We start from the raw sequence: 21146 nt of genomic DNA, 5'->3' as shown, positions 1-21146 counted from the left end.
CCCGCTCCATCTGTAATTGAAAGCTTGTGCTCTTTTAAAAAGTGATCGGCCTTTTCGTAATTACCTTTGATGGTATTTATCCTGTCTTGTATCCAGCCTCCAGAAGAGGCACAGACAACTCCCCGAGTCCCAAAACCTAGATCTGAAGCAGATGGTGAGGCCGGGCACCCTCCTGTATCATTCCTCCCCAGGCCTCAGCTGCTATTTCAGGTGCTGCTGATGAGCCACTCTGCATGTAGAAATGCAGCCCTGGGACTGATGCGGTACGGCATGTCCCAGATAGTTGTTGAAGGAAACTGTAATCAACTAGGAAAAATGTAGAAACTCTGAGAGTTTAGAGAAATGCGTTGCTGCATTAAGCAAAGGTGACAGATACAGAGAGATTGATCCATAGGAAAGTTGAATATTGTTGGGTTCAAGAGAGAAAATAAACCATATACATCTCTCTGGCTCTCTGACAGCAGCTGAGTTGTTTATACTGAAGCCTAGTTTCTCTTTCAGAGGATCGACACTGTGGGTCAGTACCTGTCCTGCTTACCACACACTTTCTTTGACAATAGAACAGGCCTATCTGGCAAATCAGAAGCTCTTCTGAACTGCAACTTTGTACATATTTGTTGCCATGAATGGGGTTATGGGAAGTATGCGATGTGTCCTCCAAAGGAGCACTTGGATAACATCCAACTGAGAAACAAAGGGGCTTTGGACCAAACTGTTCGCCACAAAGGCTGCAAAGCACTTTCTCATTGTCCATATCAGCACCATGTGCTTTCTAGGCCACACTGCCTGGATGTCCATCAGTCAGCTGGATTTGTTGCTGACAACTTTATAGGCTTTGCTTCAATTCTGCAAGCTACCAGTCAGGCCAGCACGTGGTTGGATAGGCCTATAAAACGATCCAGCTTTGTGGATTGTTTGCTTGCTTTGTTGATGTTGAGAGAGAAATTGAAGGACAGACTTGATATTTTAACTGTTAACTCAGTGCTATGAAAGGGAGCAGAAAGCGCTTTGATGCCCCACCCCCAACGTATCCCCCTAATCTCATGTCCCTCCAGCATTGAGGCCTCCACTTGTGTTTTCCATAATTGTTACCTCAGAATGGCAGGAATGCAGTATGTAATAGTCAATAAGATTTTGCAAAACTTTGGATTTCATTTTTTTTTTTTTTTTTAAATGCATTGACGAGCTACTGTGTCAGCCTCTGCTCGTTCTGTTTACTTTGAAAGAAACCAGTCAGAAACCTGACGTCGTTCTTAGCACGGTGTTTACATAAAGCCTCGCTATGATCAAAAGGAGAAGCTTGATGAGGCTCAGGCACTAAAGTAACTTAGTCCCTCATTTTAAATATTTGCCTGTGGGATTAGATGACTCACTCTCTCTCGTGTTACTGTCAGATCTTAGATTATGCTCACAATAGGAAGAATAACCGTGAAAACTTTTTCTCTCCCTTTTTTAAACTTCCAATGTCAATATGAAAAAAGAGTTAAGCTTCTTTTTTTGGAACCACCATGAAACGACTAGACAAGGGGATTGTTTTGAAACCTCCGCATGTCTCCGTCTTTTTTCCTGGGTCAATTTTCACGCCATCAACATTTATTTTCCTTTGTGTTTCCAACTTGACTCCCACAAAGAGTTCAGACAGTGAACATGGCTGTTGATGAGCTCATCCCCAAGAGACACTGAGCTTGGGAGATGAGGTTGGGTTGGGTTCCTGTGAACTTCTTTTCTCCCCCATAATATTCTTCTTTTTGCCAGTTTTACAGATTTGTTTCTGCATAAACATTTAACAATATCTCTCTCTCTTAATGTGGTAGAAATGTGGTGAAATTTCTCATTTTAAAACAGAAATCATCAGTTGCCTCTCAGTTGTTAGACAGCACCTGTCCTGTAGTTTCCGCTGACAGGTGGTTACCTTCTGTCATTAATTTCCTGATATGTAAACTTGGTGCTGCAGCTCCTGTGGCAAATGCTTGACTTGGAAAATTAATGATTTAATGAGTTTCCTTGTGCAGTCGAGAGTGTAATTGTGTCAAATGATCCGGTACTCCTCATTGCGTCAAAGCCATGGTAGCTTTGTTTTAATCCTCAGACCCTCTTAAAATGGAAACAATTGCAAACTTCACCTATTCATGAGAAAGCCTGGACTTTACATTTAGAATCATAACCTCCTTCTTAGCACAGTTTGACAATAGCCGCATTCGGACAGAGCCGTTCTAAGAACGCCGTTCTAAGAACGGTCCTCCTCGAATTTCGTTCTGATAACTGTCCTTCCCCAGCGGAACTGTTTCAGTCTGCATTCGCACATGAGTCGGGACCAGGTCGAGACGCAGCGACGCAGCCGTCTGCGTCAGTGACGTGTTACTTTAGCGCCACATTCAACAACAAAACAAAACAAAACCCGCAAAAAGTAAGGAGAGAAGAAAAAAACACCACAAAGAAGCTAATATGGAGAGCGGGGAGGCCACCGTGTTCATGGTCTGCATGATGGTGATATTAATCATGGACGATCACATCGGGCGTCTAACATCGAGGCTGGAAGAGCACACAGAGAGAGTCGGGATCGAGCGCAGGCCATACTTCTTTGTTTCATGAAGGAAGGAGAGCAGAGCGCCGCAGACAAAGGAGACGACGTGTCAGTTTAACTTATTAAACACATGCAGATTGTGTCTGTGTCGTACGAGGAAACATTTCAGCCGTGACAGCATGACAAGGGGCGTAGCTACCGACCACCAAACACCTCCGTCAGATGTGTTCCTATAGAACCCAGAAAAGACCCAGCCTCGGAGAAGGAGCTGAAATGGCTATAGGAACTTCCTGTATGTCCGAATGCGGGAGAAAACGTCCCCGTTCCTGAAAAGGTTATAGGAACTGCCAAAGGTTCCTACAGTGCGAATGCGGCTAATGACCTGAAGTTCTTTATATTGGTGTGTTGGGTTCTTAATTTAAGTCAAAACTGTTCTTTGCTTTAGAAATCTCACTGTCAAGATTCATAATTTGGTTTGTTGTGGTTGAGAATCAAACTGCTGTGATGAACACTCCTTCTCATTTAGCATTGCTTCTAATTTATGTGGATTGTTAGAATCTTTGAGGCTTATAAATGGAGTAGAGGCTTTTTAAGATTTGATCGCTACATCAAGCCATTAAGTAGCTTGATTGACTAAATATTGATGGTCTCCTGAAAGACTTCTCAGGGATCTTTCTATGTCTCTTTTTTTTCAGAGGCATTTGCTGCTCTTTAATTGTCTCATCACATTATTATCTTTGTTTTAGTCCACTGTACTTCAGAGTTGATGGCTGTATGTATTCATTAAGTAGCGGGCTGGCGAGATTCAAGCTTATAGCTGAGTATGTTCCTTAGCTCTGGGTTCCTAATTGTTTCTGGTTAGAGTGAATTTGACTACAAAAAAATAAATAATCCTACATTCTGCAGGTCGGTGGGTGGTCGCAGTGAGTGCTATAAAATAAATGAGCAGTATCATCTGATCAGCCATGAAGTGGCATACTTTGTATGACTTCATGTATTCGGGGATGTCGTGGATTATGTTGCCAATGTTTTGTTGCTTAAAAGTGGCATTTTAAAGTTTTAAAAGATGAGAAGCTTTCCCCGTGAAGTGGAAATATGATTTATTATTATGGAACTGGCTTTGAACCATTGCTACATTTTACATTTTCTTCATGGAATTGCAGCTCCTTCTCTTTGTTAATAAAGAACACGGAATATGATTACACAACTGCGATGTCCCATTAATTCCAGGACGACAGTGCTCCGCATCTTGCTCTCTTAACAGAGTGGAACCTAATACAGGTATTATATGGCTTCAACAATCAGCACATGTCAACCTCAGCCAGATTAGATTGTGATTCTTCTTCAGCATGGATTTCATATCCTACAATATTAACAATTTGATCTTTAGGTATTGATGTTGTTATTATCTTAACATCAATAGTTGTTAATGGAGTAAACACAATGCCCATTAAACTGTCCGGAAACAATTATCCTTGTTTTTGTTTCTGAGATTTCATTGCAGTGCATTAAACAAACAAACAAACAAACAAACAAAAAAAACGGTTACTTTTAAAAACACCTTGCACAGTGAGTTGTACAAAGGGTTTGTGAAGGCACGTTGCAACTTTTTGCCTCACCTTTAAAATGAGGAATCACCTCCCTCAATTGGTGTCTGCGTAGCTCTAAATCACCTCTAATCTATCTCCTCTGCTCAAGACGTCTGACTGAGTGTACTTTCCTTTAGTAGAAATCAATTATACAAGGCCCAGCAAGATGGAGCACACAGAGGAAGCAATATGTGAGTGGCTGCTGCTATGCAAGTGAGTGCATATGTGTTTGTTAGATCAGCTTTATCATGATGAGCATGGCCATTTAAACAAGGAGCACTCTGACTTGTGTGTTTTTCCTGAAAAGAGCATGGATAGTAACACAGCCTGCACATAGGGCTTATTTAGATAAGGCCGTCATAGATGGATTTGGGTGCATGTATTTGTGTGGGTGTTCAGGTTTGTGCTTTAACTCAGGGTGATTGGTGTCAGGTTATTTTAGCTCAAATGAAACACCTGAGGACAGTTTTGTCAACCTTAACAACCTCTCTACAGGCATTCAGGAGATTCCTAATTAAGAAATAATAAGCTGCACTGGGCTGTTCAGTCGTATTCCTGTGCATAAGAACTGTGTTGAAATTCCCCTTCATGCTGATCATTCGTCCTTTTTGCTCATCAATCATTTTCAAGTGTATGATGTCTGTATGTTGATTTGTAAAGCTGGCTTTCACATCTTTAATTGTTGAATGACTGTGACCATTTCAAATGTAAATGATTGTCTATGATTTGTCAAACCAAAAGAAAAAAAATACCGATCTCAACTTTTTAACGCTCTTCAAGTTTTATTCTTCATCCTAATTTCTTTTTTTCTTTCATTCCTTTGTTTTGTCAGAGATCAGGGCCCAGTTGGTGGAGCAGCAGAAATGTCTGGACCAGCAGACAGAAATGAGGGTCCAGCTGCTGCAGGACCTTCAGGACTTCTTCAGAAAGAAGGCGGAAATAGAGATGGAGTACTCCAGAAACCTCGAGAAACTGGCTGAACGCTTCATGGCAAAGACTCGCAGCACCAAGGATCATCAGCAGTACAAGTAAGGGCATGCTGTCTCCTTAATGTTGGTTTGTCCTTTAGGTTTTTTTTGTCCTGTTTGCTAATATAGTTGGAGAAATAGACATTTTGAATTTAAAATTCACATTTAAAAGAAATTAAGGAAGAGGAAGACCTTTTCCAAATTGCTTAAAATCTGAAGCTGGGTGAAGGTTTACACTTCAGCCTGTCAATGACCCAAAGCAAACCACTGAGAAAGCAAAGGAATGGCTGGAGTAAAACTGTAAAAGTCCCGGAGTGACCGAGTCAGATTTAATACCTTAATCCAGTAAAGGATCTCTGGAGAGACCTGAAACCTCAACACGCAGCCTTGTTGAGCTTGAACAATTCTGTGAAAAGGAATGCACAAATTTCCAATAGAGATGTGCCAAGCTTGTAGGATCATTCCCAAAAAGACTGCATGTGGTGTTTAAACCAAGAAGTAGATGATGGCTGTGAAAAACTTTACGTAAATATGGCATTTCAGTGTTTATTACCAAATTAATTAACGAAATGTCTGTTTTGGTTTTGTCATTATTGAGTATTTGGTTTAGACTAGTAAGTCTAAGACCTAATAAAATGTGGACATATGAATATATGAGTTATCTGGGTTTTTTTCTCTGGGCTTGGGTATTGTTGTCACCATGAACAAATTATAGAAGACATGCAACTAGAAGACATGGAACTTAATTTGATATATGGTTTTCCTAGCTGTGGAGGTAAATGAAAACAAGATAAAATCAACTTAGGCTCTTTCTTCCTGTCTCAGTCTTTCCTCTGTTCACTGTGCATCACATTTCCACTGGGAGCCTTTTTATAGATCTTGACACCATTAAACATGCTGTAGTTTTTGTCCTTATTGCACTGCTCACGGCTGCTCACGGAAAAGCATACATTAGCATATTGTTTAATCTTGTGGATGGAGCAAAAAGTTTTTGCTGCCTCAAAAAAGCCTCAGTTCTCCCTCTAAAGCCTCGATGGCTCTAACAGCTGCGTGCGTCCGTGTGTATAACTGCTGTGGAGGTTCCAGTATGGCACTCTGTGGTTTTCATTGTGTCATGTACAGTCTGGTCACTCCTTTCACAGGGTAAACATTTGGCAAGTGGCACCGGGAGTGTTTCTTGAGTAAATATAGGGCGTTTGGAAAAACATTGAAAACCTTCCTGTGAGTTTTAAATCATGTGGCTCATATTTTGGTGTTCACATAAACACAAGTACAGTAAGGCCTCCGTACTCTTGGGGGTTGTTTTCATTGGACAGGTTTATCTGTGGTGTGAAAACGTGTTTCCGTGTTTTTTCTACAGCCTCGGGCCAGTTTTCATACGATAGGTTTTCATGGTACAACACCAAAATGCAAAAATAGCATTAAAATGAGCAGCTAAATCTGGTAATTAGTCTAGACGAGCTGCATTTAACACGAGGGGCTGGAGCTGACAGTGAGGCAGCATTTTTGAGTTTGGTTTAAATAACTGATGCTGAGGCAAGTTGACAAGACGTCTTTCTCTTTGTTGAAACCGCATTAATATGCAGGATTTGTATAATGCTTCCCCTGTTTGGACAACATTTGGAATGTGCTCACTTTGCCTTTAGACGGCTGTTGTTTAAGTTGCTACTGGGTTACAAGGCAAAACACAGGTGGAGGTCGATGCTTATCCCTCTGTGGTCCCACACCCCTCCTAAAATGTCTTGGACAAGAAATTGTTCCTAAACTGTTTTTTAATGCTTCCATAAAGGGCTAAAGCTGCATCTTTCTCACACGTCAGTGTGTAAGGAAAACATTGGGACTCAGTAGGAGTTCAGTCCATAATCCTTCTCAAGAGTGAAAAGAAGTTTGTGAGAATTCACAGACTCTGTGTTACCTGTGGGGTATTGCTGTGACTCACTGCTGGAGAGGAATAGAACTGCCTTCAGGGGAGCTCTCGCTGAGCTGTACTTGTGTAAAATCTGAAAGACTGGTGGTAAGACTGCCGTAGAAGATGGATGATGCAAATGCAAAAGGTTCTCTGAAGAGTCGAGCTGCACATTAAAAATAGCTCACCGAGAAATAAATCTCTTCGTAATCATAGAAGTTCTCTAGATGGTGACTGTAGCAGTATGCATTTTTTCACCCCTGAACAGAAATGATAGTAGTTCGCGATGACATAAGAATTTGTAATGCATCTTTATTGCTTCTGAGCAGCCTTAACACTTAAGCCACTGCAGTCTCTTCTTGTGCAGGGTTGTGTCACATGCTGAGAATTCATGTTATCCACTTGTCTTTAGAAAGCCATGTAAACTGCTACAGAGACATGCAGCTTCACCAACAAACAAACTCCCTCCTGTATCGCGCTTTAGCTTAATTTTGTTATGGCTTATGTACAATTATGACCGCAAGACATACTACACTTGAATTAAATCCTAATCAACGAGGAGATCTTCCTCATATGCATTCTTTCTCCTCACCATCTCCAGAGAGAGGAAAAAACTGCTAAACTGCAAAATAATTGATTGTGCAGTGAAGTTGGGAAACTCTACATAGCACACAGCTGGTTAAAGCAGCAACATGAGTTTATAGCCTCCGAGATGTCGGGCAATGCTGCAATACAGCAGACGACAGCAGTTTCTTATTGTAGCAGATGCATTAGTCAGTTGGCAATAATCTTACAGACAAAATGTTTGGTAATATTAGTGTTTTCCCTTTTATTTCTTTAGAAGAGAAACAAGCAGGACAGACATCACAATGCCCAGCTCACAGCAGGACTGCTGTTCAGAAGCCATTCATTTGGGTTTCAATGGCGGTTTGCACAACAAACACACACAAATGAACAAATGTGGGCAAACATTCCCCTTTCTCTTTCACTCCCTCTTCAACGCACACACAAGCAGCCAGATATTGTATAATGCAAAGTTTGTTCAGGAAGGGACATGGAGTCACAGAAGAACCATTGAATTATTTATATTGCTGAAGCCACATGTGGGATGGTCTTAAATAGGATGCTTTTGTCAAGAATTTAGCTTCTGGTTTCAGGGCTTCCTCACTTTGTCTCTTAGGATTAAAAGAAGGTATGGAACATGTTGTGATTGCATAGTGTATATAATGGCACGCATGACTTTCTGCACCATGCTATAATTTTATTTCTATGGTGAGAAAATTAAAAAAGAAAAAGTGTCTTCATTTCATCAAAACCTCAACTTTGTTGGGACAGGACAGGTGATACATGGATGATTAAAAATGCAACATTTCCTCAGCATATTGATTACAGATTTTGCTCACTGTTGCCACTTTTGAAAATCCAAACTTTTTGAGAGGATACGTTCAGTATAACTGCAGGGATCACATAGCTTCTGGAACAGCTATATGGCCACATTGTAGGTCAGTCATTATAGATGCCTCCACTGCAGTTTAACAATAAAAGAATTATTAGCACGTCAACATTTTTTTTTTTTTTTTTTTTTTTTTTTACATCTGTTGTTGTTAAGAGCTCCTGTTTCAGTACCTTGCATACTAAAGTGGTAATTATCCTTCCTTGTCAGCATCCATCTACTGTATGAGAGTGCATTTATGTTGACATTGACCCGGTTACTCGTTCATTTACACAGCATGAATGGATGGAACCTCCACACATGCACACATGGATAGGAGAAAAGTTGCTAATGAGCTCTTGCTTCAGTCAACTTCTTCCCTGCCTATCCTCGACATTGGTTTGCTCGTTCATACCTGTCTTTGAGGCTCTTGGGGGCCTGACTTTCCTTTGGTGAGTCTGTCTGACCCAGTTCCTGCCCTGGCTGAGGAGGAAATGATGACACTGAGAGATTTTCCTGCCATTATGTGGGGTAAGCAACTCTCAGTGGGGGTTATGTAGTCACAGCTTGTGTGAGTCCCCCACTAGCTTTCTCCGTCTGTCCTCTTTTTAATCCAGGTTGATAGTTTTATTTAGTTTGGCCAGTTTATTAACAAAAAAACCCAGAAATACTAATAGAACTATTTATATATGTGTGGAAACCGGCATCTATTCGGGTTAATTTTGATGCGTATTTTGGGTCCTTGCTGGACTCGGAAAGGGGAGTGCTGCTCCTTTTCCTTTTCAGTTTGTTTTGTGACGCACAGAATTTATAAGCCATGTGCACATACTGTCCCACTGTTTTACTCTGAGCAGAAAGAATAAGTTAAAGCAAAAGATTTGAACCCATCAGTCATGCTTACTTTCAAAAATCTAGCCAGTAGGCAGCTTTCACATCACCAGTTGGCATCCCATCACAGAAAAGTACCTTTTTGTACAATAGTGGCAACATGGAGTGAGGATCCTCGAGAAAAAGCAAAGGACTGCCGAGGTCCAGGAGCTTGTTTTATTAATTTTTGTGCCACCTCCAGCTTCACTGCCTGAAGATTGCATCTCATGCACTCACGCTTAGTCTTCACATGTCTAGATGCAGAGCTGTAGAAGAGAAGTATTGCACTCTCCTGATACATAATGCAAAAAGGATTATGGTAACTGCTCTGTGACAGAGTGTGTGTGTGTGTGTGTGTGTGTGTGTGTGTGTGTGTGTGTGTGTGTGTGTGTGTGTGTGTGTGTGTGTGTGTGTGTGTGTGTGTGTGATGCTGTCCAGCAGAGCTACCGCTGCAGCTCTGGGATAACTTCACTTACTTTCTATTTCTGTAGCTTTCTCATCCTTTCCACATGTCATATCACCCACTCATGTGGCGTTGGTGCAAGATTCAGCTTTTAACCAAATAAGTTGTTAAAAGTTAAAAAGTTTTTTAACATGCTGTTTTCCTGGTGTCTGATAAATGGATGCCCTTGGATGTTTTTCATATCCGCGTTTATGGCCTTTATCAAATGTAGTTTGCTTCCTGTTTTTGTGTGGTCTCAGGGAACACTTAGCTGTCTGGAATGTTTGTTATTTTATTCATTTTTTTTTGCTATTCCAGCAGATGTGCTGGTAATACTGAAGATTAGTTCAGGGTTGGGTCAGTTGCAGAGTGCAAGGTTTCACCTGTTGTGCTGACAAGTGCTGCCTGTTTATGCAAACTAACTTTGTAAAGGGGAGCAGAGGCGAATCTCCATATGGTTCCTGCAGGACTTAACCCAAGACCCAGCTTTAAAACCTCTCCAAAATACACGCACGCACGCACATTCATATTCTTTGCTACGTTTTTGCAGGGAGGAGGAATGTTATAGATTAACCCAGAGGAAGTCTGCCGGCAGGCCAGTGCTTACACAGGGCCCCAGCTTGCTCTGGCCTGGACAATGTCCTACAGTTAGATTGGAAGCAGCCTGCACACCGTGCAGGAAATGTCTCTCAGGCTCTATTTTTTTTCTCTACGCTTTTCTATTCTTACTCCTTTACTGCAACTTCTCTTTCCATCCTTGTCTTCTGCTGTCACAGGTTGTGCGTAATTCTTCTTTTCAGCCTATCTCAAAATACATCCATGGCTTCGCTAACTTTAGTCCCCGATGTCTGTTCAAAGTCTGTGGCACCCTGTGTTTGCTTTCACAAAGTCGTCTTGGATCAGATCACTGCAAGAGCTCTGAACCAAAAATGTCATAGATACAAAGCATTTACAACTTCACTTTGTTGTCTTTGTCTGGTATGGAGAACCTTTCATGCGCAGATGTATGGGGGATATATAACACCTGTCACACTTCTCCCTTGGCTTTTATGATAGACTCTGCGACATGTTTGAACATACTGCTTGTGAAACAACTGAAACAATCAAAAGGCTGACGCAGAGACAGACTTACTGTAAAATTTTCAAATCCATTCAATTAAATTTCTTTCCTGACATCTGACTTTTTCTCGTCATCCTTTCAGAAAAGACCAGAACCTGCTGTCACCGGTGAACTGTTGGTACCTGCTGCTGAACCAGGTGAGGAGGGAGAGTAAGGACCACGCAACTCTCAGTGACATCTACCTCAACAACGTCATCATGAGGTTCATGCAGATCAGCGAGGACTCCACACGGCTCCTCAAGAAGGTGAGGCTACAAGATACTGTGAATTGCAAAAGTTTCATCAAAATATCTGGTGCTCTGAAAAGCTAAGCAGGTAAAAAGTTACTATTTGTTTGTACTTTTTACAGTTTCAACATGTAATCTTGTGGTTGTGGGGAGGAGGCGGAGCAAGTTGGTTTTCCACATTTTTTTAAGCAAAAGGCTTTTAGATTCTCGGGTCATCTGCTTCCAGTTCTCTTTTGTGGTTGATCATCAGATTTTTGCAGATTTTGTTTTGATGTTTAGGTTTGGCACTGTGATTTTGAACTTTCACTCACATCAATATCATGCTGTAGAATCCACTCTCTCATCATTTGAATTTTGTCATGTTTAAATTCATCTTTTAAATTTTTTTTTTGTCTTTTAGTGAAATGTGATTTGTGCCATTGGCTGAAACACAAGCCTAAAGCTAAATAAATCCATCCCATACTTTTTAGTTTTAGAGATCAGCTCATCTTCGTTGTTGCATTGTAACTTTAAAGTATGGGTGCACAAACTTGTGCTTGTTACTGTTGGTTAACCAGTTTACACTACAGGGTACTGGCTGAGCGTATGTTTACAAGCATAGTTTAATGTCTCAACAGTTCTAACTTGACTTAACAATTCATTTGATTACCGTCCTTGTCACTGAATACTATCGCTGGAAGGAATCCATTCATTTACCAAAGTTTGTCCGACTCCGTTATGATAAGAGGCAATATGCCCCCTTTTTAACTTTTTAAGAATGGGGCTTGTTCCTCTTTATATATTATGCCATGTACCAAAATAATTGACAGTTTAGCTAACAGCGCATTTGTACCATTGAGCGGCAAACTGGACATCTTAACAGCTCCATGAAGGAGTGAAGGTACAATTTTGTATGTTCTGTATGCTTTACTTTTTATCCCTTGGATCCCTTGTTTATTCAGGCTTCTTCTCTTACTTCTGAGTCAGACTCTGGGATCAGAACTGTCGGAGAACCTGGGCCACTTTTAGTCCAATTAGACGTAGACATGGAGAAGAAATTCGACTCCTAACAAAATGATCGGGGTGTATTTAAATGTGTTGTATATAAGCTTAAAGTTTGGCTTAAGTCTGAGAATATACTTACTTTTTAACCTTGTGCTCACACCTTCTGCACTTTTTAACCAGCCGTCTCCAAATATCATCTTGTGTATTTGTAGCATTCATTTCTGACGATGTGCACAGCAGATCGCAACCATCATTAACATGCGAACACATAACTAAAAGCAAGTATTTTCCCAGACTTGGTTGAGCAAATACAATAATTTGATTTATTCTAACGTTATGCAAATGTACCGAGTGCCAAGACATACTTACCCACATTATGGCCTTGGACTCGCTGCAGTTATCCTCAACTACAATGCTCTCCTTCTTTTTAAATTTCTGTTGTGATGTGATGCTACAGAGGAAAAAACAGGATTTATTGAATAAATAAGTTCAACAGATGGGAAGAAGTCTGGTAAAACTTCAAATTGAATATTTGATGACAGCAAATTTGCAGAGGAAGTCATGAGAAATCTCAACCTTGTTCAGGGTGGGACTTTTTTTTTTTTCTGTTGTCATGTGTATTTAACACAAATGTACTTTTACGAGTTAATGCAATTCCCAATAGCCAGCACTATGTGACTGCAGCCTGCCTCAAAGGTTCACCATTTCCTTGTCTGTTTCAATCCCAAAAGTCTCTTTTTGAGTGCTTTTGTTTTGAAGTTCTTCTTTAAAACGCTGATGTTTGACCTTAACTTGAAGAGGTTGCGTGCGACTTTTTCTTTGATCAGCAAAACAGCTGAACTTGCCACTAACACAATCCAGATTTTCATGTTGGTCACGGTCTCCAGCATCTTCCAGTCCCTCACGTTCTGTAAACACTCTTATTTTCAATTAACCCATTCATTTGACAGCGGTGTATATTTAGTCATATGTTATGAAGGAAAGGGAATTCAGGTTTGTGTTTGATGTGATTAAGCCCTGTTTGAGCCCCTGTGGTTCACTTTAATGAGTTGAAGTAATGCAGTTGAACCTTGGTCACCACAGCTTCAGATCAGTATGCCTTCCCACTCCCATGGCTTCATGACCAAAAACCAGTCCACTGCCTTTACTACCACAAAGATGACAACTCCCTTACAGATTATGAGCTCCTCAGCTGCAGGAACTTACCACAGAGCTAAATTACAAAGTATCCTTTATTTGGAGGAGTGCCGTTGTGTCAGTTTCAATCTCTCTGCTCTTTCTCGCGGCACCACACTCCAGCACCTTCACATTTTACTCGCATGTTTAAAAAAAGTCAAAATTGTGCTCCCTCATTCACTTTCACCATCTCTTGATGGTTGTGGTCTCTACTGGCCATATAGCAGTTTTAATACTCACCCAAACCCCCCAGCACACAAACAGGAAGCTGCTGCAGTCATTTCCTTTTGGGAGTATTTAAAGGCTTACGGTTCTTCTAAGGAAGCCAGATGTGAAAATTAGAGTACGTTTCTGGTGGTTAGCCTTGTTCCCTTTTCTTGCCCAACATTCCTTGATAATCCTAATGATAAACTTCCTTAAATGTTCATTTACAATATGGTACAACTCTGAAGGCGCTTTGCCAAATCCTCATTAAACAGTGTGGTGTCCTGTCATTACTCCACCTGCATCACCACTGCTGTGGAATCTGCGATATCTATCCGCTGTCAAGGAATGTTTGTTCCTTTAAAGTTTGCAGTTTCTTTGTGGATCCAGGTGACATTCTGTAGGCAAGCAGCAGCCTGGTGGGAGGTCACAGCTCAGCCTCTAATTAAAGCTTCCCTGACCCTTTGATCTCAGCAGAGCTTCAATAATGAGGCACAAACAACAGAGAAGTCCCCCACTTTACATGGGCCCCCTCACAGTGTTGAGGAGACAGCTGTACTGTTGTCATCCTTCCAGCACATCAAAGACCTGTGCTTTTATTTCCTTGTATGTTCAGGATTCTTTATGTCTGTCGCAACCGCAAAGAAGAACCCCAAAGTGGCCCCAGTGTTTTCATCAACATCCTCTGGTTGACCTGTTTGGCATGCATATTTGTGTCTTCAGTGCTGCGTTGTGGGCGCTAAATTTCATTTAGCGAGACCCCATTTTCTTTTTCTTTCTTTTGTTTGTATCCAAGAGTCAGACAATGGACCTACCTTTCTTTCTTTCTAGTTTTCTTTATGCTTGAAAAGATCTTATCAAATGTATTCAGCTTTCATTATTCATACGGCTGGCTCTTTGTTTTATTCTGTCCTGTTTTATTTATGAAAGTCACTTTCTGTAGACGCAACTACGAGGTGGAGTTGCCAAAGCTTGCAGAAGTTTTGAACCTTTCCAAAAGGAAAAATGTCTATGGTATAACGTGCAGAAAAGAAAAGGCACATGTGTAAATAACAGAATTACTTAAAGCTGAATTCCATTTGTCCGCCTCAGTTTTCAGGGCCTGGTATGTCAGTAATGTTAATTGCAGCACTTGTGCATTTCCTATCTTGACAGATCAGACAGTCTGGTGTGAAGACGGGCTTCTTAGGTGTTTGTTCTTTGCTCAAGATGACATCTTCACACTAGGACACACAGCTGTGGTCAGATTGACAAATATTTTTGTTTAATCTGGCTCAAATCCGTCCAACTGGATGTTCCAACACAAGTACTGATGTGGAATCCAAATAATATGGTCAGATGGGAATTTATATTTCCCAGAATTTTAACTTCCTTGTGTAAAGTAGTTATGCCCCCGAACCTGCCTAGAAACATGGCAGAACAGGGAGCCTTCCCCTGTGTATTTCCGTGACGGTAGATAAAAACTACCTTGGCTTCAAAATTTTCCAGATTTTTGAAATCCCACCTTTTCCACTACAGACAGTGGTTGATACTTCAGTGTGATAAAATAGAGATTTTTCTGTAATCCATTTATCCATCATGTTGTCTGCTGAATTTCATCACTCAAATATCACCATCGGTCTGTGGTGTATCAGCGGTGTGAATATTTGCCTCCATCACAGATTGTAGGACATGCAGAGCTTGCAAACTGCTCACTCTGTAGTGGCCATTACCTTTTGTTGACACCAAAGTCTGCCCTCAAAGACCTCAGTTATATCCACAGATGCTGCATGGAATAGACAACAGCTGGATCAACTGCTTGATTTCTCAAAAATTTCAAACTATTCTGCTGACATCCAAATACAAGTATTACATGCATACTACATATGTCATTTGATCTACGTCTGTGTTACAGTGACAGGACAGTGATGTACACTGAATTCCACATACACAGGCCCTGCAGGGTATACAGTCACCATCTCTACGCTATGATTAATGTCAGCGGCAACATGAAACCCACCACTCCCTAAAGGCTGCCTTGGTCCCTCCTCTCGGGTTCTTTTCATCTGTCTCATGTGGTTGGAATACAGATGGTATGAACTTTAAAAGGGGAAACCCATTTGTAGGATCCTTTTAATGAATTAGACTGAATTGGAAACCCCCCAACTAAGATTCTTTTCAAATGAAAGGGATGAGTTTTACAAATTAAATCAACGACATTAGTTGCATAACACAGCATTTGGTAAACAACCATCATAGCTCTTAATGTGAGGTACCCTGTGTTAGACGTGTAACAGCAGCTTAAAAGGGGTGACTATTTCAGAGTTCAAAGCATTTTTTTCAAGTGTACCTTTTTTTAAAAAGCATGGTAAACTTGCCTTGAATGTAATGCCCTTGTACTGCCACGTCTGTCTTTACTTGTCTCACACACGCACACACAGTCCTGCAGCTCATGTGATCCCTGAGAAAGCTTTTCATTCAGCTCTGGATCACTTCCCAGTCTTCTCAACGGCAAAGAGCTGATGTGTGTTAGATTTGACAGATTGTCAAAGGTTTTGTCCACTTAAATGATAGTTGCAAATGAATTTTTCCCATTGGAAAAGGTATGTGTCTTTTGGATTTTTGTGGAAGAACTTTACAGTTGATTTGCAATTTACTTGGCTCGCATAGACCAAAGCTTTAAAGGGACTTTTTTTCATCCCTTATCTTCACTATATTCTTAAACATTCCCAAGGTTACCTTGTTCCAGATATGGTTCCTTCAGGTTCTGATTATCCAGGCTTATAGTCTGTTTTCCCCCTGATTAGCTGCAAATCAGGTAACTTACACTCCAGGTGGTGGTTTGGTAGGTGTCGCTGATCGTCCAAGTCACCCAGAGAGACCCTCTAATTTCAGACACCAGCCTTGGAGACGATAATTGAGAGTGTAATCCTCTTTGCTGTCTGCTCACATGCTTCTGCAGCTTTACATGTGTGCGAGGAAGAGTGTGTTCACTTTTCACGCTGGGCTGTTGCATACTCGCAATTCAGAAGAGATCCCTTACTTCTAAAATTGGTGGGATTTTTTTTTTGTTAATGCGAGGAAGATCATGTCTCTGAGCTCACGTGGATCACTAAGATGTGCGGCAACAAGAAGCCACACGTGTGCAAGGCAAAAGAGTACAGTCATGTGAAAAAGAAAGTACAATCTCTTTCAATTCTAAGGTTATGCATGTTGGAATTAATAAAAAAAAAAAAAAAAAACTGGGTCTCACCAGGTTTTAAAATCAGGTAAATGCAGCTTATGATACACAACAAATTATAACATATTACACCCTGCTATTGATTGAACAAAAAACTAAGCCAAAGCTAAGCAGTTTGTACTATATGAACTCTTGCGGATAGTCAAATGCACTTGATTTATTGTTTACCAGCAGGTGAGTGCTTCTATAAAACCAGAAGATTTGGCAGTGTGCTTGTTTGGAGCATTCAGGTGTGTTAACAAAAGGCCAATAAGGAAAGACTTCAGATCTTAAACCCCTTTTCAGGCACGATATTCATAACATCAGTGGCTTCGTCAGTCAGTTTAATTGACAGCATTCAGACAGTGGCCACTTTCACGTTAATCTTCCTCACGCCTCATTCAAACATACATGTGAACATGGTGGAGAGGAGAGAGCCCTGATGCATTTGCAGTGTTTGCCATTCAGGCAAGATTGAACAATACATAAAGTAAGTTATAAGAACAAAGTTCACATAAAGTCTCAGATATCCCACAGCATTGTTGTATCACCCAAACAGATGACATTGACCGCTAAGCATGCAGTGCTTGTGTAAAACACAGCTGAAAATATCCCTTTTCGACTTGTTTAAGCTTCTTGAACTGTCAGTGTTCACCAGATAACGCCGTCACAACCACAAGCTGCACCACACACACAAAGCACTAGTTACAGTTGTCTTATTACAGCACCTTGTTTTGCCATAAAGATTCTTATAAAGCTAAGAAACATGCTGCATTTTATTAATTCAACAGTTTGCTCTCATTCATTTGGCTCAGATGCTGAAAAGAAATGACTTAATTGTTGCTGGTGATCGCAGATAAAACCACCGAGGAGAAAAGTTTGGACAGGGTTGTTATAGATTAGTTTTACATCTATGTTTTCTTGAAGTCTTCGATACATTGTAATTTAAAAAAAAAAAACTCCATTTCTTGATTAGAAGTAAAATTATTCGACAGCTGGAGTTTTGATGCCCTTTCAGAACTGCCGTACAGCCTTTTTCTGCAAGCTGCTCCCAAAATGAGATTTGTCTGTGGATAATTGGGTTAGAGAAAGACCCGACGTGCGGGCCAAAGCTGTAACATCATCCAGGTAGCTGCACATTATATAAGCTATAGCAGGGAGATCAAAACTTCATTGTCATGAGTCATAATGCTGAATACAAGTCAGTTTGAAAAAAATATGGCGGTGCCACAATTAAATTAATAGAAAAAGCTCCTCTAAATCCATCACACCTCCACTGTTAAACTGTATCCCACAACCGTGAGATGCATTAATGTGGGCGTGTGTGTGATTGCATTACTGAGTCAGCCTTGTGGCATGGCTGATTGAGTTAACATACTGGGAAGAAGTAGCCAGTCGTGGTAGCCAGTTAATGTGTTGAGCATGTGGGCAGTGAAACTTGAGCTGTGTTCGATGATCTCAGTGGAAAAACTACCAAGACATTGATACCACTTTCACACAGAAACCCTGTATTTGACAAAGTATGATAAATGAACTGTGTGTGTGTGCCTTTTTAAACCAGATTGTAGTCTCAGGTCAGTGTGTGCTCATTTCTGTACAGTAAACCGTGTGTATTTAATGTTTATATTTATTAAAATGGGCTTCCTTTCGAGCTCTATTTGGGGAAGAAAAAGCTTTCTACTTATTTCTTGTAGCATATTAGAGTGTTTCTGTTTTTGTCTAATTTTTTTTCCCACTTTTGTCTATTTTTCAGAGCAAGGAAATAGCTTTCCAGCTCCAGGAAGACTTAATGAAAGTCCTAAATGAGCTATACACAGTAAGTACAAATGACTGCCTTTGTATATTCATCTTGACAGTGTTTGAGACCATGCAATAGCATTGAACCAGTTCTGAGCTAAAAGAGTATTTGCTACATCTTTAACCCTGCTATATCACAGATCTTTCAGGAAGAATCCGCCACAGAAAGCGAATGTTCTGAGAAGCAGAGAAGCCAAACTTCTTTTACAGAGCAAAAAAAAAAAGAGCTAGCTGTTAAAGCTGCAAAGTATCGCGTTCTTGTTTGCTCAACTCATTAGAGTTCATGTTCTGTTTTTAATGGCTCTCATCAGCTGTGCTCTGTGCTCCCACAGAGGGAGGTTTGAGACAAATAGTAACTTGCTGTATAGATTTTGTAATGTGTGTGTTTGTGTCTGTGCAAATTTTCATTGGCTTATAAGAGAGCTAGATAGGAACCCTAGGAAAAGAGGGAAACTTGTTATATGTACGAAAGTTCCATGGATGGGACTACTGAAGACCACTAGTCTGCAATGGTAATATCCAACAATAAGTCACAGCATTGAAACCACTATGCTGATATCATCCAAGTTCCCAGCATTTCACTACAACAGCTATGGCCTGTCGTGGTATGGACATTGGGCCTTTAGGGTTGTCCTGTGGTGAGATGAGATACTGGCTCAAGATAAGTCCTGTGGGTTGTGGGGTGGGGCTTCCGTGGATCAGGCTTGTTCCGGAGCTTCCCCCGGATGCTCAAGCAGATTTGGATCTGGGGTGTTTGGTGGCCGGGGGCATTGTCATGCTGGGAGAGTCTGCTGCTGTTGAGAGATGGGGGCAGGGGATGTCTTTGATCTGCCACAATGTTAAGGTGGCTAGCACATACCACAGAAACATCCATATGAATGGCAGGACTCAAGGTTTCCCTGCAAAACATTCTATTGTTAGAGGATGATCAGTTTTATTTGCTTCATCTGACAGTGGTTTGGATGTTGTGGCTGCTGTCTATATTTTGAGCAACACAAAATACCAAAAGCATTTGTGGATACAAACTTCTGAACCCAGAGGTTCCTTTTTTTTTTTTTTAAACCCAAGTAACATTTCACCAAACCATCAAACTCCTGCGTGGACAGGCTGCACATCTGCTGTCCTGAATCTATGTTTTGTTTAACTCTGACCTTGCTGGTGCACATACTCAATCATGAATCAGTACCTAATTCCACAGCTTTAACTCCAGCCCCACTGGCCCACTACCTTAGTTTAATGTGTCACACATGTTGTGGACAATGATATAGTCGTTACAGAGACACGGTGAATTAAAGAATTGGGTGCTTGATTTTTCTTAAACATCTTGTGGCTCATACAGCATGTTATTTACATGTTTATATTTATCAGAACAAACCGTTTTGGCGTGTTACAAACAGTCAAACAGGATCCAACAAATCTGCTTTTGTGTGGTTTTGTGTCGATAATGATGCCATCCCTGACTAACAATCAATAGCATTGTGTTAGACTCCCCATTGATCGTCATGGTAACCTGGGATGTACACTGATGGAAAAACAAGTCGAGTCAGTTGTTGTGCCTTCCCCAGAGATGGAGTGAAAAGCAGTTCAGTTCGCTCGTAGAGTCTCCAGTTACTCACTGTAGAGGGCCACTGTGTTTACACTTCCACTCCATGGCCCTGTTGCTCCAAGCACTGCAACGTGTTACTCTAAACTCTCAGAGGGTCACTCTCACCACTGTCCACACTGCTGATCTGACCTGGTTTAGCCTCCAGTGACAAAAGCCGCACATGCTCTCACACACACACGCACGCTGTGTAGCTATTGCATCAGACAGCCACAGTCCCAGTGTCGGCCTCTGCCAATGAAATAACAGGTCTGGTGCGTCTCTAAATATGTCCCTCTAAAAAGAGCAGTTAAGTAAACACAGCCGTGGCAGACTCCAGACCAGTAAGTGAGGAGTACAGGGCCCAAGGTCAGTCGCCCATTTCTAAACTGGTTCCAGTTAGGCCAAACCCCGCCATAGGAAAAAGGGCTCCAGACGAATCGGGGTTTTCTCTGTTGTTCCAGTCATACAGAAATAACTCAGTTTGGGGATAAGATGTTTACAATCCAAGTTGGGTGAGTCCCTTTGTTCTGAAGTTGAGGTTTTGTGCCGACAAGCGCATTTTATACACAGGTTGTGGAGCTGTAATTTGCCAGAGTAGGTTCATTCCAGGTTAAACCACTTGTGCTCTATGTTGCTGTCTTGAATGGGCGTTTGAATGTATTTTCTGCCCTTGCACTAACTTCAGTATGTATCTTTTTTTAGACTTCTCTGTTCAAACATTTTCCCTGCTTCCTGATTTCCTTTCTTCCCATCTCCACCATGTCTACCTTTCTTTTTATATGTTGTGTCCTTTTGGTTATCCTCATCTCCTCTCTTCTTCTCCTGTTTCATTCTCTCTTTTTGTCCCAATCTGCTTCATTTTTTCGTATTTCTTTTAATCTTTTCATCAACACCCTTTTTGTTCCGTATTTCCTCTCCCCCGGTTTCCTTCCAAATTCTCATCTTTATGGGTCAGTTGGTGACTTATGCTTCCTGTTAGTATCACGAATTTGCCTCAAGATTTCTCCCAGGGCCAGTGACTCATCAGCACCGTCCTTTAAACTCAGAGATTTCTTCTCTGCTGCATTATCACGCTGTTCTTCCTTAAACTCATTGCTTTTGTTTGCAAATGATCCACACTTTTATA

The 21146-nt window shown here is 41.1% G+C and overlaps 1 protein-coding gene across 1 annotated transcript in view; it reads left to right on the top strand.

The window, feature by feature from the left end:
• The window catches only part of srgap1a (SLIT-ROBO Rho GTPase activating protein 1a), a 75058-nt gene that overhangs the window by 24285 nt on the left and 29627 nt on the right, over window positions 1–21146 (top strand). The window contains exons 2-4 of the mRNA XM_075470869.1: window positions 4946–5141; window positions 10931–11093; window positions 18392–18454. Coding sequence (XP_075326984.1) covers window positions 4946–5141; window positions 10931–11093; window positions 18392–18454 — 422 coding nt within the window. The remainder of the gene's footprint in view (window positions 1–4945; window positions 5142–10930; window positions 11094–18391; window positions 18455–21146) is intronic.

The sequence above is a fragment of the Odontesthes bonariensis genome, chromosome 7 (assembly GCF_027942865.1).
Source record: "Odontesthes bonariensis isolate fOdoBon6 chromosome 7, fOdoBon6.hap1, whole genome shotgun sequence".
NCBI lineage: Eukaryota > Metazoa > Chordata > Actinopteri > Atheriniformes > Atherinopsidae > Odontesthes > Odontesthes bonariensis.
This window is presented reverse-complemented; position numbering and strand designations above follow the sequence as displayed.